This window comes from Bemisia tabaci, chromosome 10, assembly GCF_918797505.1.
Source record: "Bemisia tabaci chromosome 10, PGI_BMITA_v3".
NCBI lineage: Eukaryota > Metazoa > Arthropoda > Insecta > Hemiptera > Aleyrodidae > Bemisia > Bemisia tabaci.
This window is the reverse complement of record NC_092802.1, coordinates 19,706,300-19,725,966: the sequence shown is the minus strand read 5'-3', so window position 1 is coordinate 19,725,966 and position 19,667 is coordinate 19,706,300. Positions and strand designations below refer to the sequence as shown.

At 40.0% G+C, this 19,667-nt stretch overlaps 1 protein-coding gene across 1 annotated transcript in view; it reads left to right on the top strand.

The window, feature by feature from the left end:
* Positions 1-45: 45 nt before the first annotated feature.
* Positions 46-19,667, top strand: part of LOC109036911 (phenoloxidase-activating factor 2) — a 42,348-nt gene continuing 22,726 nt past the window's right edge. Inside the window, exons 1-3 of the mRNA XM_072305334.1 lie at positions 46-293; positions 6,028-6,251; positions 18,390-18,737. Of these exons, the coding sequence (XP_072161435.1) occupies positions 6,028-6,251; positions 18,390-18,737 (572 nt within the window). The 5' untranslated portion in view covers positions 46-293. The remainder of the gene's footprint in view (positions 294-6,027; positions 6,252-18,389; positions 18,738-19,667) is intronic.

Below are 19,667 nucleotides of genomic sequence, written 5' to 3'. Positions count from 1 at the left end.
TTAAATTACATATCAATCGATATATCGCAATTTACACCACGCCACTGTCTAGCGCCACGCTCATCTGAGACTCGGTTTTCCTCGATCTGAGATCATGCTGGCGCGGCGTTTAAAAAACCCAACATCGGTAAAACCCGGCAGAACTTGTACTGAAAAATGTTATACTTCCCCCTTCTCGTCGGAAATCACGCTAAAAAATCTGATATTTCGCCTATGCCAAGACTCAATCAGTATCTGCTTTCGAAGGTGCTAGTTATTTCGTTAGAACGGTGCTCTTGTCAACGCGGTTAAAGGTTAGTGTAAAGCATTCAGTTTCTAAGCATAAGTGACTAGCAATGGAGAAAAGGGCCGTAGGGGTTTTTCTATTCATAAAATGAAATACGTTGAGAATTGAAATTATTGTTGTCATCTCCCCCTCCCCCACGATAAAGGTTTTGTAAGGCACAACTTCTGGGAAAATGCCGGGAAAATTTCGGTAGCCGAAAATGATACTACTTTTTCAATTGGTAATTGGTAATTGGTTTACATGCGCTCAAGGTGGGTTTTCATTGCACGCGAAAATTTGGAGGTGAGCGATTCCTAGGCGCACTAAAATCGGTTAATTTTTTGCTGATGAGCAATGACACGCGACCATACGAGTACCCAATGCTGCTAAGCTGTTTTGTATAGTTTGTTCTTATGAGATTTTAGCAATTTCTACGGGGATAACTACTACATCACCGGCGCAAGTGTATCTCATTTTACTTTTTTGTGTCTAAATTCTATCAATAATTCTAGACTTTTTCGGCAATGATTATCGTGGACACATTAGCGCATCAGGAAGCTTTAATTCAGGGCGGGGAAAAAGATTGGCGAAAATATTACGCTCACGAGAAAAGAGAAGCCTCAGAATATTCAATGATTTCCTATCCGAGTTTCTATAGTAACGTTTTACGTGATGTGATAGTTAATAATTTTTTTATGAAATACTTTCGCTCTCAACAGTAACACAGACCAAAGATAGAGATATAGACAGTGAATTTGCAAAAGCGCGTATTTCATTTCCGGTGTTTTAAAATCCCCACTCCTAGTTACCTTTATCAAATGAGAATGAACCGATACTCATGCGCCTGAAATTTTCACGGTCATGAAGGAGGTTTCCAAGGATGCGATTGAGTGTTTCACATTTAAAATTTAAATCATGACAGGTAATCAGTAGCGCCGCGAGCGGATATACGCGTTTTTTGGATTTTAATAAGCGACATGAAATGCAGTGTGAATGCCTCAGTCCGGTAAAACTTAACAACTTATAACCAAGCACACAATTGGTTCAAAGCGAATGGCTTGTCCTTGAATGAAGATAAGACTCAATTCATTTCTTATGTTCCGTCTAAAAGAGTCAAACAACCTACTGATCTTACTTATGGAAATACATTTGAAATCGACGATAACACCCAACTTAATTTTCTTGAATCCACAAATTTCTTAGGAGTATTTTTAGATCAGTACCTTACATGGGAATCCCACATTGATAATATAATTAGAAAACTCCAAAAGAGCAAATGGGCAATAAGAAATCTTGTGAAAGTTGCCTCTCTCAGTTCTGCTCTCCTATATTACCATGCTAATGTAATGTCTCACATCCGCTATGGAATCGCTGTATGGGGCAGGAGTAGCTTTACAAAACGTGTTTCTAAAGAACACCTCAAGATCATTAGAATTATGTACAACAAACCATACGGAAGTGACTGTAAAGAAATAATGTCATCAGAGAGACTGTTTACAGTGACCTCTTTATACATCTATGATGTATTAAATGAATCGAGGTATGCGAAAACGTCCGATGTCCATTTTTTTGGATTTTGAGTTTTTTGGCTTAACGTCATCTTCGAGGGTAGGCGCATCTATGTGTAGACGGATTTGACCTGTTTTTTGTTTTTTCGCCCCCATTTAGGGGGTCGAACCTCAAAAGTATGCGAAAACGTCCGATGTCCATTTACGAGGGTCATCCAATGAGGTTCCCTACCTCTTATCTTCCAAACGGAAAGAGATAAATCAAATCGGTAAAGAAGTTCTTATAAGGCATACTCTAAGCTTTAAAAGAAGCTCAAGTTTTTGAAAATTGGTCGAGGGGTTCGCGAGGAAACTTAATTTTACTGCGACAACTTCCTGTCGCCGCGCGCCCACCTTCGGAGTCTGGATGCGCGGAGAGTCGATTATTTCAGACTTGGGTTTTCGCCGCTAAGCATCATATCAAAAAGAAATTTGAAGGTTTTTATTGAGTAGACCTTACCTTACTTTTTGACGAAGTCCCTGCCTCTGTTTTGACATTTCTGGTGTCAATATTGCAGCTTCTTGATGCCTTCCGCGTAGAGGCTGGCTCTTGTCTTGGCACCGGAATCCGTCATTGACAGCGCTCTGTACTTCCGAATCATTCGGATTCCGCTTTCCACCGAGGAAGTTTTTCAGCTCAGTGAACAGACGAAAGTCACATGAGGCTGAATCGTAAGAGTACGGAAGATGGAGGGAAATTTTCTTATGCAAAGCAACTGATTCGGAAGTGTAGAGGGCTTGTCAATGACTGGTTTCGGTGCCAAGACAAGAGCCAGCTTCTACGCGGAAGGCATCAAGAAGCTGCAATATTGATACCAGAAATGTCAAAACAGAGGCAGGGACTTCGTCAAAAAGTAAGGTAAGGTCTACTCAATAAAAACCTTCAAATTTCTTTTTGATATGATGCTTAGCGGCGAAAACCCAAGTCTGAAATAATCGACTCTCCGCGCATCCAGACTCCGAAGGTGGGCGCGCGGCGACAGGAAGTTGTCGCAGTAAAATTAAGTTTCCTCGCGAACCCCTCGACCAATTTTCAAAAACTTGAGCTTCTTTTAAAGCTTAGAGTATGCCTTATAAGAACTTTTTTACCGATTTGATTTATCTCTTTCCGTTTGGAAGATAAGAGGTAGGGAACCTCATTGGATGACCCTCGTACTTTTTTCCACTCTATTAAATTCTGCGAAAACGGTACATGATAGCCCATGATTTTTGTTTAACAACCTGTATAAGTAATCGAAACTTTCCCAATCTTTTTTCAATTTTTAACTTGTTTAAGACGCATTTCAAAACCATTTTACTGACTGTAAATTTTTTATAGATGGAAAGTCATGATTAATGCTAAAGTTTCCGTCCGGTAAATGTATTACTCCAGTATTTGTCTTGTTCTTTCTCCTTAGCATGAGTTTTCCTGTTAAAAAGTTCACACTTTATTTTGTTTAACATCGATTCACCCTACTTTATATAATTACACTCGATTTTATGCATTCTAGGCAATCCTAGAGTAGAGCAAAAGAGTGGAGTGGTTGCGCGGACTGCACCGCCCCGGAAAATCCATTTTGAGACGGTAACTTTTGCAACGCTGGGGTGCCGTCTCGTTACGCTCTAAGGACAAGCTTGATACACGAATTTGTAGCATTTTGAATCTACTTTCATTTGAAAGGATCTACTTACTTTAAAGAATAGCTGAACAACAGTTACAAGCAAAAAACCATTAAAAAACGAAATTTTGAAAATTTTGGGCTATCTATGAGAACCCTGTAGTGACCGCAATTTTCATCAGAAAAATTTCAAACCGGGTTAAATAAGACCGAATTTTTATCTGCTTTCATGTGAGATCCACAAACTCTGTCTTAAAATCAACGGCTTTGGCGATAATAGCCGTAAAACGAGAGAATAACCTATTTTTGACCTTTTTTTATCGGGGGGGGGGGGGGGGGCTTGGAGGGGTCCCCATGATTGTTCGAGGGGGCAATTTTGGATTCTCGTTAAGGTCCCCCTATAGATGAGAAATTAAATGAGAAAAAAAGTTCTGCTCCCAAAACATGCGATGGTAGCCGAAAAAACGAGAGAAAATAACCGATTTTTGACAGTTGTTTCGATTATGGAGGGGTTTTCGGGGGGGTCCCCATGATTGGTCGAGGGGGCAAATTTGGATTCTCGTTAAGAACTCCCTATAGATGAGAAATTATATGAGAAAAAAATTTCTGCTCTCAAAACGTGCGCTAGTAGCAGAACAACGAGAGAAAATAACCAATTTCTGACTGTTTTTTTGATGTTGGGGGTTTTCGGGGGGGTTCCCATGATTTGTCGAGGGGGCAAATTTGGATTCTCGTTCAGGACCCTCTGAAGATGAATAATTTCACCCTACTTTATATAATTCTAATCGATTTCATGCATTCTAGGCAATCCTGAACACATATCTTGAGGGGCAATCTCAAAGTATGCGAAAACGTCCGATGTCCATTATTTTTCTTCTTCCGCCGTCACGTAACTTTCACTGAAGCCTCGAAGAAAAGAGAAATATTTTTTTTTGTGTTACTGGAGGTCTGACATTATGTTTTACTCTAGTTTAAAGGTTTTTGGAGGGGTCAAAAATAATGGTTTTTGGGCAGATTTTTGCAAAGTATGCGAAAACGTCCGATGTCCAAAGCCCTTTTTTTACAATTACTCAGCACTGAATGGGAGTTGGAATGGGACACAGTTGTGTGCCTTTTCTACAACCCTTTACTAAGAAACACATGCCTTGATTTTCTTCAAAACGCCGATTCTAAAGGCCTCCACAGTTTTTTGCAGTTACAATTACTTTTTTACATTACTCAGCACTGAATGGGAGTTGGAATGGGACACAGTTGTGTGCCTTTTCTACAACCCTTTACTAAGAAACACATGCCTTGATTTTCTTCAAAACGCGATTCTAAAGGCCTCCACAGTTTTTGCAGTTTACCAAGAGTATTATTTTGGACCATCGGACGTTTTCGCATACTCGATTCAAATATGCAGTAGAAGGAGAAATAATAAAGCCGGCTGATCTATTTCCCACACACAACTACAACAGCAGACACTTCTTCATCCCCAACAATTCCACCAAGTACAAAATTTCTGAAAACAGTGTTAAGTTTGCTTCTATTCAGCTGTTCAATGCTCTCCCTCTAAATATTAGACTTCACTTTAAGAACTCAGAGATCAGCAAATTTTTTTCACATTTGAAATCGTTTCTTTTGGCTGAATCCTTTCAAGATCTCTCTGAGTTTTTCACCACTGCTTAACTTCCTAACTTAATGTTCTAGTATTGATAACTCACGGTATTCACTCTCTCTGTTTTCCAACTTGCTGTTATTGCAGGTTATAAATTTATTATAGGATAAATTTGTTTTAACGTCTTTTTTGTAACTAAATACCATGTTGACTAGTACAATAGCCCCATATGGTGGCTTTATGTATGTTATGTAAAAATAAAAATAAAAATAAAATAAAAAAAATAAAAATAAAAATAAAATTGAAAAATTCGTGACTTTAATTTGATCGATCTAAAAAAGAATCTGTTGCGTACAGGAGATACAGTCGATCGAGTAATAAGTTTTGTAGTAAAACCAAACAAAAATGACATTAAGTGACAACAACTGGTGATAGACACACCGTCCGTTCCAGGCAACAACAGTTCCGGGTGCTGGGGCCGTAACTTTGACTGCTCCAGGTTCAGTGGCCGGAACAACGGGTGCTACACCCGGAACTTGAACTGCACTGAATTGATCATTTCTTAATTCTTGGACATTTCACAAGAAGAAGAAGAAGAAGAAGAAGAAGAAGAAGAAGAAGAGGAAGGTACATGGAGTATGAGTAGGTGGAGGGGCTGAAGATTTTGCACGGTCTATTCTGCCGCGCTAAAGAAGAACGTTGTATGAACATTCGAGAGTTGCCAAATTTCCTCCGCCAAGTGTTTATTTTTGAGAGAAGTTATTAATATTTTTTCTTGAAATTTTTAGACACTTCAGATCAAACGACCAAAATCATCCGAGAACTTGGAAGAAATCATTCTCAAATTTTCCTGAAAATTAGTAATTTGCCTGAAGAAATTTGGCAACGCCTGAAGGCTCATACGACGATTTCCCTCAGCACAGCAGTATTCTGGTTTGATTTGGCATAATATGTTGTTAAATGGCACTACAATAGTTAAATTTTACAACCAATTACTCTCAAATTGTTTTCATTTTGCAGATGCAAGTGTCACTCGCGTGCTTGATGATTTCAGTGTCCTTGAACGCCATTTTGACGGCAGGGCAAAGTGAATTGAGCAACGAGATCCCCGGGTCCATCTCTCATTCAGAGAGCTCTGCAGGAAACCAGGCAGACGAGGAGGCGAAGGATTGTGAATGTGTGCCTTACTACCAGTGCCTGAACAACACGTTCAACACCGATGGGGTCTACCTCATTGAAAATAGGTCAGGCACGCTACAGCTACATTCATTCAGGGGTGCAAAAATATCTCCTTGTATATTCAATTTCAGTCAAATGTAACTGAAATTGAGGGACTTGGAAGGCAAGGCGCATAGATTTTTTTTTTTTTTTTTTTTTTTTTTTTTTTTTTTTTTTCAAGCTTCAAATAGCCCCTATTGGCTAATCTCACGCTTACCGCCAGCCCCAGGTGACCATTGTCTAAGACCATTAAACTCAGGTCACCTGGCCGGGAACCGAACCCGAAGCTCTTGGTTGTAGGAACCACTGCACCACAGGAGGCCGACAAACAAGTGCAGTTTTTGAAAACTTGAGTTACTTATGATTTCGAGTAAAACTTGTCTTAATGCATATTCTGTGAGAAATTCGCTTACGAATTTCAATTTTTAAGCATTTAAAAGTCAGTTTGAACTTTCTTTTCGCCATAAGGATCCATGCAATTTCGAAACTTCAAACACATATTTCTCGAAATAGCAAAAACTGCACCTATGCATCTTGTCCTCCAAGCCCCGCAATGCATGATTATAGAGCCTCCAGATGATCGGAAAAACTTTTCCAAAAAGAAGAATTTGTCACAGCTTAACGTCATACACTCCTCTAGAGCGACATTCACTTCAAATTTTTTTTTTTTTTTTTTTTTTTTTTTTTTTTTTTTTTTTTTTTTTTTTGGCTTCCAATGTAAGATTGCGTAATGCGTAAAGTTATGACAAACATACATTTTAAATCCACGTGAATTTGTAAGTAGAAAAAATCTTCGTGGAATTTCGTTTTCAATGCGTTCGAATTCATACTCGGAGACTTCCATAATTAACGTTGGTTACTTCTCGATGTTTCGACCTCATTTTCCCCCTTGTCAGCTACACTGCAGGCACTCCAAGAGCCAGCCATCCTAGACACGGCGTCCGTGTTAGCTATCTTCGCCAATTTTCAACAAAAATGTGGAGCTTCTGGTACAACTTCGAAGTACAATAGCTACTATATTTCTGAATTTTTTTGAGGAAATTTTTATGATGAACAACTCTGACCCATACTGAAGGCATTTATATTTTTATGATAGGTCTGTCGATGACACGTTGAATGTTACTGATTCAATGAATGATGATAACAACAACTTACTTCATTATCTGAATAGTTGTGCACCGGGCTTTAAGTTTACTACTGAAATAAGCGGGAAGGTAATGCTTTTTTTGGACTTGAAAATTGATATGAGTATAGGAATAAATTTGGATTTAGTATTTATCGTAAACCCACAAAAACAGACTCTATAATTCCTAAAGATTCAAATCACCCTGAGGTGCTTCGTTTTGCTCTCGCCAACCCCTTTGGCCGAAACGCAATTTTCGTTCCCACCACCAGAGCCATGGCGAAAGACTTTAATTTCAACAATTTTGCAGTCTTGTCCGAAAGCAAATGATGACCTCTAAAATAAAAGGTATCAGTACTCCTCATTTGATTTTGTGTACAGTGACATGCGTTACAGTGGCGTGGCGTGCTTTGCGCATATATCGATTGTTCTGCCATTGAAACCTATGGGAAAGGATCGATAAACAGGGTGTTCGCAGCGAACACCTTAATAATCGATTCTTTACCATAGGTTTAAATGGTAGAACAATTGATACATCGCAATTCACGCCACGCCACTGATGCGTTAGGCCCTCATTATTACCGTCTCAACCTTATCTCTTCTACTAGATTTCGTCATAACAAAAGATAAATAAGGATCTAAGTATTGTAATGAAATGAGTATAAGCAGGCTGGTCTTTACCTTGCTGTACTTGCGAAATATTGTATGATAAGTCCCACTACATCCGACGATACGTCAAAATAAAATCCTTCAAAAATACATAAAACAGAAAACCAACATTTGCCCTACATGTTGTCGCTCTATTTAGTGACACATTTGCAAAGTTGTTCATCACCCAGTTTTATTACGTTCGAAAACACTTTGAGTAACAACATGCCCTATTTGTTTATTGGAACCTAACTCCTTCAGACGCTCGCTTTAATGATGAGTTTTTATTATTTATTCTAGTATTTTTGTGTTAAATTCTTAAACTGTCCGTGTTGATTCACGTTTTTTGATGTCAAAAATGTATGAAAGTTTGTTCCACAAAACCCTCAACAAAAGTCGAAACATAGGCTCTAGAAACAGCCACCAAAGGTTTTCATACAACTTGCTTTACATGGAATTTTTCGTTGAACGAAGGAACTTCAAAGGTGAGAAAATAATTTTAATCTTAAGTATTCAGAAAATAAAAGGTATCAGTATTCCTCATTTGATTTTGTGTACATAGTGACATGCGTTAGGTCCTCACTATTATCGTCTCAACCTCATCTCTTCTCCTGGCGATCTATTCTTCACTGAACCAATTTCAAATTACCTATACCAAGTGCCACTCCATCAGTTTCGTGCAATTTGCTTTGATTATATTCTTAAAGAAAATACTTTTCCTTGGATTTGAATATGAAATGAGATTTAATGAAACTGCATTAAGAAGAAGGTATCGTTGACATTCGTTGTAAATATTGGATAAGTTTTATTTTTCTCATTCAGATATTTGGAGGTTTCATATGCTAGCGTCACATCAGCGCATTTCTGCTAAAATGTTACCAACTTTGATACATTTTTCGGCTATCCAGGTTGTTCTCAGTCAACATAACAGTATTGAATTTTCGCATTCTTTAGGTCCACAAATGGAGCCTTTAACTCAGTCAGTTTTTGAGGTATGTGGTAAAATTTCTCAAACCCAGGAGCACAAAGTGCTTTACGTTGTGGATTTCAATGCTGATCCTGAAATTCCACATTTAATTAAACAATTTCATCGATCCTCACTTCAGACTATTTCAATTTCAGATCATGCTGAATTCACTAATTCAGTCGTTAATAATTATAATAAAATTATGATTTTCTCTCTGGACGATGTCAGTGAGCTATTCAGTTTGATTTTTCACTCAATATCAAAATCAGGTCCTACCGTTGTAGACAGTATGAAAAAAGCGAGAAAGCTAGCAACCTCCAATAACTTCACTCTTGCACGCTGCAGCCAAATGCATCAGGAACATCAGATTCTGCAGGGTTTACCGCGGTATTGTATCTTAGTGGATGGTCATCATCTTCACCCTGAAGGAAAAGGGTTCTGCGATGAAGAATTCAGAATAACTTCTCTAGAGCTGAGCCACAACTCGATTCTGTCAGATTCTGTTTTCAATTTGACTCGTGGCCTTTATATCAACGCAATTTGGAACTCGCAAGTCTATTTCGTTTTTATGCTGAGAAGTGACATTTCACCGCTCAAAAATGGCGGCCAAAATGTAATGGGTGAACTATTTTTTTGTTTCAAATTCTTTTGGCGCTTTTTCAGAGGTCGAAAACTCATCATTTGTCATCCAGGCGGGTGTGACAGGTACGATCCGTTTACAGAAATTATCCTCACCCTCGAAGACGCAACCGATGAAGGCTTCTTCGATTTCTCGTTGAAAAACATGCATAAGAAATCGCTAGGGGTCTTCTATAATGCAGCAAGTAAAAACAACAGAGTTATGACACATGGAGCTTTGGAGTTCTGGACTTTATTGTTAGACCCTATCGTTGAACATCTAGAAAAATCGATTAACTGTACGATCAAGGGACAAAATCGTGGATATTTACAATTAGCTGATGAACAAACTGAATTTATTGCGGATGATTTGAGTCTCAAGTTCGATGCTGATTTGGAAACCTTCGATTTTGGTATTTCTCTATCGGGAACCGATTACTCCAAACTTCACTTTTCACCCATGATCGGTTCAACCGCGCTGTGCATCGCCACTCCACGCAGCGAATATGTGCCTCAAAGTCTGGTCATTTTCAAAAGCTACACGCCTGTCGTCTGGATATTCATCGCAATCACGATCACTCTATTTGTCTGGGCGCAATACGTTTTCCAGTACACGCAATGCGAAGTATTCTCTCGTCTTTACTCGCAGTCAGAGGTTGATCTACATAGGAGTACGTCACCTTGGTTGACCGTTTACGCGTATTTCATCTGCGGGAGCCCACCAACTCTCCTTCTGGGCCGTTTGCATACCGGCAAAATACTTTTCGCCATCTTCAGTTTCTCTACCATCATAATCTCCACGGTTTATCTCAGCGGCATGACAAAATTTCTGAGTGACAGAGTGCCATATCCGGAGATCGACACTTTGAAGACTTTGGAGAGGTCCGATCTATTTATTCAAACTAATGACCTGTATGGTGCTTTGGATGTATTCTCGCAGCAAGAGCAATCGGAGAATCTGAAGACAAAACTTATCGGCACGCTTTATAATGATTGGGTGCACGTATTTTTTCAACCAACAAAAAATAATGTTCTTGTAGTGGAATATTTGTCGGCCGACGGAAATTTGTCCTTGCAATCGGAAAGCGAAAAAACAATGCTTGAAGATATTTTAAGAAACACTAAAAGTATGGTAGAAACGGATGCTTTCCTAATGAACGTGCCAGATACCTTTGGCTTAAAGCAAAACATTCGTTTTTTCAATGTCATGCTACAACAGAACTGTGAATATCATTTGATGGAGGAATGCTTGGCGACATATCCGGTAGCGTTCTCTTTCGGGAAATTTTCGCACGTTCTCCATGAATTAGACCGAGAAATGTTTCATTTCTTTGAAACAGGACACACAATACATATTATGAGAGATCTACTCTCAGTCTTCTATACTTACAAGACAATTCCACGTACCAAACCCAGACTAGCCGATGCCGAGAAACTCCGAGCTTATAATATGAATGATTTGCAATCAGCTTTTATTGGACTTGTGGTGGGGCTTTTCCTCAGTTTCCTTGTTTTTGTCGCCGAAATTCTAGTCGACATCTGCAAAAACTCAAAAGCATTGAATATTCCTGGACGCTCCAAAAAACTGCCGCTTCAGAAACGACGCATATGCACTACAATGTAATAGTGATTAACGGGACTTTTCTCAACGACCATATTAACCCGTTTAATGTACCGTGGTTAAAGGGAACCAAGCTCATTCATAAAATCACTTTTTTATGCGCGACTATTGGTAGATATGTTGTTCTTTTAATACATAATTGGAAGCAGACTACAATGAATAGAAACATCCAGAAACATAATTACTACAACACAGTCCGTTTCCACTCCTTGTGGGTGATCATACTTATTTGTTGTGGACTTCAATTACAAATGCGACGTTTTTGAAATAAATCATTATCAACAGACTGCGTTGAATCAACGACACCAAACGTTAAAAGCATATCGCTTAAAAAGCTCGTCTGCAACTCTTGTAGGAGTCGGATTGACCCGTTAGGTTCAGTCCGAGGATTGAGGTTGCAAGCAACAAAGACCGTTCTTAACATCACGTATTTCTATAAGCGATCAACGGCAGATCTGTCGTTTCTGAAATAAATGATCTTCAGCAGACTAGAGTGAGTCAAAAGGCATACAGTCACGATCATAATTCAATACCTATTCTTCTACACAAGTCTATTCGTTCCGCATTTGCGGGAGAAAGGGCAGGAGACTTAAACGCAAGGAATGTTTGGTAGATAATTACGCATTTTGCATCTACTGTGAAGAAAACCGGAAGATATTAATGTTCTTTGGAATTTGGCGGATTTCTGCTTGCTCTCGGTTAGTTTTTGGGGCCAAAAATTTAAATTTAATTCCACCTCACGCCAAACTAGTGCGATCATCACCGTATAACTCGAGAGGAAAGGATAGTGTTTTATTAGGATGTGGAGAAAGAGTCAGTTATGAGTGCCTTGAGGTTGATTTTATTTTAAACATTGCATAGGTACGCTAGTTGTAATAATGCCTATCAAGATGTCGAGAAAAGTGGAAAAATAGAAATTTTGAAAAAAAAAACATTAATTATACGTTATCCATTAACATGCAATCGATTGACATTCGGAGCAGTCAAAACATCAAATGGACCGCGTTTAACAGAAAGGAACCAAGCCACATCAGCTATCGCCAATTTTAGTTGGGCAATTTAATTTTTTACGAGAAATCGTTTGTGCGGATCCTTTTGAAAATGTTGAGGAATTTGCTTCGTATTATGCAAAAAATTCACTGAGTTTTGCACGAAAATCCGCACATCTGTTCTCATGTAAAAAATTAAATTAGCCAATTAAATTTGGCAATAGCTGATGTGGCTTGGTTCCTTTCTGTTTAACGCGGTCAAAATGCGCTAGAATTATTATTGCAATAACTAAAATTTGCACTGCTAGAGATAAATCAGATGCCACAAAGCAAAATATGTCTATCTATGAGGTGAGTTTTGAAAATACACATAGTCATAAATGAAAAAAAAAAAATATATAAAAACCATCCCCTTTGAAAATACAAAATGTGTTTTCCTTCTTCTTCAGTCTTGCACTGGCACTCATTAGAGCTCAAGATTTTTGATCCTCTTTGGCTTTGTTTTCCCCGCAAAATAGTGTGGACCCAGCATTATTTTACCACCTTATTACGCACAATTCAGGCCACGTTTCACGGTGTTTTTTTCTTGTTTGTAAATAGATTCATTTCATTTGATAACTTTAAACTATAATCGCCTAAACGAAAAATCCGACTGCCCCGAAAAAATTTTAACTGCGGAAAATATTCCAAGGACATCCTTGTGCTTTGAAGGGGAAATTTTTCTCGCGGGCCATTTTTGTGAAAAAAAGGGATACATAACTCATTCACCGAGGAGTCGATAAACTCGATGATTGGTCGGGAGATGTGACTGAGCTTCCGGAGAAGTCTATGGGAAGAAGCGCATGCACATGACCATTACACCGGCCCGCAGCTCAAGTTCGACCCTGTTGCCAAATTTCATGGAATTTCTCGTCGCTCTTCGTGCGTAGGCTCAAAAAGTGCAAATTTGTCAAAAATTAATGATTTTTTTCGGAAAAATTGAAAACAAATTGTATTGAAGAAGAATATACCACCTTTAGAGAGAGAAAACTCACACTAGAAAAAAAGTCGCTCGGATGTAGAGTCCACACTCTTGAAAACATAGACAAGGAAAAATACTCTTGATTCAATCGGATTTTTGCTCCTGATCAGAGCAACTTACTAAATTAGAGCCTAAACCAACATATGATAGTTTAACCATTACTGGCCGAAACCCACCCCATATTGGGGTGGTAGTGCAAAACGGATGGAAATCGAAACCCCCGACTTTGTTTACACAACCGGCGGAACAAGATGCTTAAATTGTCATATCTTCGATAAGATTCGCCACTTTTTCTCCCGGAAGAACTACCAAAAAAAAAAAAAAAAAAAAAAAAAAAAAAAAAAAAAAAAAAAAAAAAAAAAAAAAAAATCGGATTTTTGCTTAAATCGAGAGCCAAGCTTCTAATGTAAGCGGATTTCCTTTTGATTCAAGCAAAAATTCGATTAAATCAGAAGTATTTTTTCTTGTCAATGTTTGCAAGAGTTTGGACTCTATAGATCCAGGTGACTTTTTTTCCAGTGTATAAAGTTTGGTTAATATGGGAAATAAATCACAAAATAACCCAAGCCCTCGGTCGACTCTGGGGATTCCCAGTGTTCTCGTTGTTTTTTGCGCTAAACTCACCGCAAACTGTACCAAAATCAACACATCATTTGACTTGATCTGTGTTTTACTTCCATATTAACCAAAAGTAACACAAGGACACAAATATTTTTATCAATGGAATGGGCTAGTGGACAAGATCGGAGTTATAAAGAAACGTCCCATGATGGACTTAGAGGACAAGGCATGTACGTGCAGTTTCTGAAAAATTAAGGTATTAGTGATATCGACTAAAACTAGTCTTAGAATACATTCTGTGAAAGGTTCATCATTAAAATTTTATTATTATGCATCAAAAAGTGAGTGTTATATTTCTTTCCGCCATTCCGTGTAATTTTGAAACTTTAAACATGTTTCCAGGAATATAAAAGACTGTACTTGCACGTCTTAGCTTTTAAGGTATCCTCATGTATTTTTCTTAGGATCTGAAGAAAACGATCCACACAATGGATGGATCAAAAATCAACTCTTGCAATTGCATAAACCAACTTTCCGTGATGCCACGGTTATACTTCATTCACGCCATGCATAGTTTCTAAGCTTTGAGTTGGAGGTTTGTTGTCTAAAATTCCAGACACCAGATTGAATGTTAAAGATTCGTGAATGTCACAAAAAATTCAAGAAATCGATTTAAACATGATTCTACGGGGTCGTTTCTAAATAAGTAACGCTGTAGAGGGTAGGGGGAGGGCCGAGGAGAGCATTACGCCATTTTTCTTTGCGTGTTAAAGGATAATGAGGACCTACGTCACAAAAGCGTTACAAGGGGGGGGGGGGTTAATTAATACAATTAATAATACAGGGGGGTAATTTAGGGACGATCCCTCAGTGCTAATTAAAGTATCCTTCTCTGTCAGAAAGTTTCCTTTGAAATTGTCTCTACTTAGCCTCCTTTATGTCCTTTGTTGACTGGACTAAGCAGTTTTGTGCAAAAAGGAGAAATATAACGCGATTTATCTAAAAAATATCGTAAATTATATTTTCATAGGAAAACATACAGGGTTGCAAATTCTCTACAATCATGTAGAAAATACGACTTTTCAACGACCCGCACCCGACGCGCGACGCACCGTGGTATACGTTCAATGCATGAAGTATCCTGCAGACTTGTAAGGCGCTGAACTATCTGTGGCTCGCGCCGTGCTGTACGCGCAATGCATGAAGTATCCAGCAGTCTTGTAAGGCGCTACTATGCGTTCCGTGCCGTGCGCGCCACCCCCGCGCCGGCCGCACCGTGTTTAACGCGATTTTCAAACTTGCGGCGTCAGCGGTTTCCAACTTATGGTTTTGAAGTTTCTGTTCATTTTGTTGGAATTATTGACGCCTCAAACGATAAAACATTACATAAAACCGAACTAATCTCTTCTCTTCATTTACATATTTTTAAAAATAATTCTAAATAGAAGCATGCAAGTGAAACCGCTTGTACGCGTAGGCTCCCTCGTTGCTCAGCGAAGTAATGACGTGATCATTTGGACTATATTTTGCTTTACCAACAATTTCTGGCTCATCTATAAAAGCACTTGTGTGCATAAGGAAACTAACGTTATATAAGTTGTTCCTCAGCGAAGCCGGAGACTGTGGGTAGCGGAACGTAGTTGTTTTTTCTCATCGTGATAATTAAACGTGGAGACCGTTTAGAGTGCTGGTAAAATTTGTTTAATTAATGCCGAGAACAAAGGAATCTATTATGACCCTTTATGTCCTGCTAAAGCTCTCTAATATTTACGTGACTACTAATTTGCTTAGAGCAGATCGCTGTTTGAAATTTCCTTATCGGTTACACGTGAAAGCTGTGTGGCCATGTAACAGGGTTTCCGATTGGCTGTCATTTCGGCAGGCAATTAAGGCCAAGATACACCAGCAAGTTGCCAAGTGTCCAGCGACCCATCCAGAGACAAGAGACCCTCCTCTGGCCTCCCAGCGACAGGTGGAAGCTTTTACTTTCGGGGTTTCAACGATTCCTTATGGACAATTATTAGCGAGCAACCCTAGTTTCGGCTGTTGACTTACCTACATGGTCGATGATGAGCTTCGGATGACGTCATGAGCCAAACAACTTTCCCAAACGTCGGCCATTTTTGGCTTGTTTGCAAAACGAAACTGCCGACAAGTTGTTGAACATCAACCATGTAGGTAAGTCAACAGTAGAATGCTGAAGTCCCGAAAGTAAAAGCTTCCACCATGGCCAAGATACTAGTGGAGGGTCTCTTGTCTCTGGACTCATCAATCGTTGCTATGACGTCACGAGACCCTAATCTGCCAGTACTAATAGCTGCGTTCAGGGCCGGATTTAGGGGGTGGCCACATGGCCGTGGCCCATGGCGGCAAATTGTGCAATTGTTTTAAGAGTAGGTGTAAAAAAACTCGGTGTATCGGACTCAGAAAATAAAATCACAAATGAGAAAAGGTGACGAAATTTCTCATTTCCTGAGAGTATAATAATTTCCAACTTTGTCGTCTTTCGGTGGTACAAGAGACAGCGCACCTTTAATTAGTCGAGTTATGAGAAAATCCAAACACGCAATTTGGCCTGGAACGGCCTGGAAATTAGGCCACGGAATTTGACCTGGCGCAAACAGCAATGATGACGAGGACTTGAGATGAAAAGGAAAAGCCCTCGGCGCGGTGGTCGGCATGTAACACATTAGCGCCTACAAGACTGCATGAATACTTCACGCATTGCGTCAAACCTAGTGCGGTCAACAACGGTCGACGAGAAACGGATAGCGCCTACAAGACTGCACGAATACTTCACGCATTGCGTCAAACACAGTACGGAATCGGATGGTGTGCTTTTGGGACGGAATCAGGATATCACCCGGCCAGCGTGAAACGCGTGGCGCCTATAAGACTGTAGAAATACTTCACGCATTGCGCCACACACAGTGCGGTCAGCGCGGCGCGGCGGCGGCGGCGGCGGCGGAAGTTAAAATTATTAAACCACATTTATGTTTGTTCTTTCATAATTTTTTAGTTCAATTCTTACAAATGAAAGGCCTTGTCCACACAGAGTTAGGTTTACGGAACTGAACTCCCGCGCAAAGTTCTGTGAACTTTTGCTAGTAGTGTTGACAGGGCTTACGCAAAAAATGTGTCCAACACGAGTGAACGCGTTTTATGCACCCTTCCCCCTCTGGCACGTTCACTTGATGGTTTTTATTGATGTTTCAAAACGAATAAGAAGGGGGCGGCAAAATACAGGCGGCCCATGGGCGGCAAGTAGATAAATCCGGCCCTGGCTGCATTCGCAGTATTTTTCGTAGTTTTATCCCGATATGGGAAACTGTAGTAAAAAAGTTTTGAAAGTGAGAAAATCTCCCGACTAGTGACATCATCAAGTACAATTATTCATTTAAACACATGCAGATTAGACATTTTATCAGATTAGGTCTTTTGGTCATATCTCCTCTAAAAATTGTTTATTTTAGAAACCGAAGATTTTTTCATGCTTCGTTTACTCAGTGACGTCTTCTTTAACATACTCGTAAACTTTAAAAAATGTACAACACCTGCAAATTCTCAATTATTTTATCATCAACATCAGACGGTCACATTTGTTTTTCGGCCAAGACTGCAAAATTGTTGATATTCAAATCTCGTGCCACAGCCACAGCCACAGCCAGAGACAAGAGACCCTCCACTAGTATCTTGGCCATGGCGGGAGCTTTTACTACCGAGACTTCAGCATTCTACTGTTTTTACTACCGAGACTCCAGCATTCTACTGTTGACTTACTTACATGGTTGATGTTCAACAACGTGTTGGCAGTTTCGTTTTGCAAACAAGCCGAAAATGGCCGACGTTTGGGAAACTTGTTTGGCTCATGACGTCATCCGAAGCTCATCATCGACCATATAGGTAAGTCATCAGCCGAAACTAGGGTGATGACTGTTGCTTCCTAGTAATTGTCCATAAGGAATCGTTGAAACCCCGAGAGTAAAAACTTCCACCTGTCGCTAAGAGGCCAGTGGAGGGTCTCTTGTCTCTGGCCACAGCTCTGGCGGCGGGAGCGAAAAGCTGCGTCTTGGGTACAGCGCCAGATACACCTGCTTGCTACCCGCGCGTCTAGACGCGAAAAGTATAGGATCCGATCCCACTTTGAGCGAGTTACGGGCGGCGAGTTGCAATCTGATTGATTACGAAGACTATCTAATGGCCTGGTTACACGATCGAATTCCCGTCAAATTCCGATCAAATAGTGACTGGTGCGCACCATCTACCATCAAATTTCTGCGGCCTGCAAAAATTCGATGGTAGATGATGGAGCTGTGGATCTCATCCTTAAACTGCTTTCCACACACCCGTGCTTATTTCATGCTTGTTTCAATCAACACGCTGTTTTAATTAATTTTACTCATCAATCTAGAGAACCATCGACCGCCATCTTGGTCATCATTTTGATCGGAATTTGACGGGAATTTGATCGTGTAACCAGGCCAAAACACGACCGAAGGCCTACTCGACGCTCAAGACGCGCGTCTAGCTCGCTAGTGTATCTGGCACTCGTGAGCAAGACCTACGTCTCACTTACCCTGTGGACGGCCCCTATTTTAAACATCCTCATGTTGCAGGACCCTAGGGCCGTGCACCCACTACCTGGACGTCTACTGCTGCGCGCGGGTGACGTCGGACCCGAGGCTGGACGCAGAGGACCGCGTGACGTCACCATCGACACCAACACACATGCACGAGCGACGCGAATGTGGACGTCGGAACGCAGGGGGCGTCGGCGGCTTGAGGCTGAGCGACACCCTTATCAACGAGTCCCAGTTCGGGGAGTTCCCGTGGATGGTGGCCATACTCAAGGACGAGCCCTGTCCGAACTGCTCCAAACCGGACGCCAAGCTGAGCGTGTATCAGTGCGGTGGTTCCCTCATCGGCCCCCAAGTCGTCCTCACTGCTGCTCATTGTGTCCACCAGTGAGTACTGTCATTTTTGAATACTTGAATACACTGGGAAAAAAACACATTGGATCTAGAGTCCAGACACTTGAAAACATTGACAAGAACAAATACTCTTGATTCAATCGGATTTTTGCTTGAATCAAAACGAAATCCGCTTAAATTAAGAGGCTTGGTTCTTGAAGCTAGATTCTGATTGAATCAAGAGTACTTTTTCATGTCGATGTTTTTAAGAGTCTAGACTCTAGATACAAAGTGTTTTTTTTTTTCCAGCGTATGGATATCAATGCATCACTGGAAAAAAGTATGATAACATCTACTATGAGTCTACTTGAGTTTTTACACAGTGATACCATTTAGGAATAACCCGAATTATGGTAGTATTCACAAGAACTCTGCTGATACTTACCATAATATGGTAAATGAGAGAGTCTCGTGTTTATTACCATATACTCGTATCACTGTTTCAGAGTATGGTAAAATTGACCATATAGTTTCAGTGCAGTGTGTAACGATCTTAGCTTGCGTTAAAAATGCGTTGTTAAAGTCAACAACTGCACAAGGAAAACCCGCTGAGCGCAGCTGAAGGTTAAGCTTCGGGAAGAAAGTCAAGAATCTACGTCAAGGAATGCTAAAAATTTTCCAAAAAAATTTTCCAACAAATAAATCAATGTTTTCAATGTTGCAATCAATGTTTAAATCTAGGGAACGGACGCAGCTGTTGATGCTTAGTAGCTGTCGTTCTTGCATATCCATAACAATGGAGGCACTATGGCTCCATTTTTATGTACACCGACGGAAGGTGGAAATTTCTCATCCATATAACTCATCACAAAACGCTAATTGAACGGAGGTATATCGGACACAGAGTTACGTAATATTTTTAGGAGGGGATGATTCAAATTTATTTTTTGCCTTAATAAAAATTCAGACAAATTTGACGTTGAA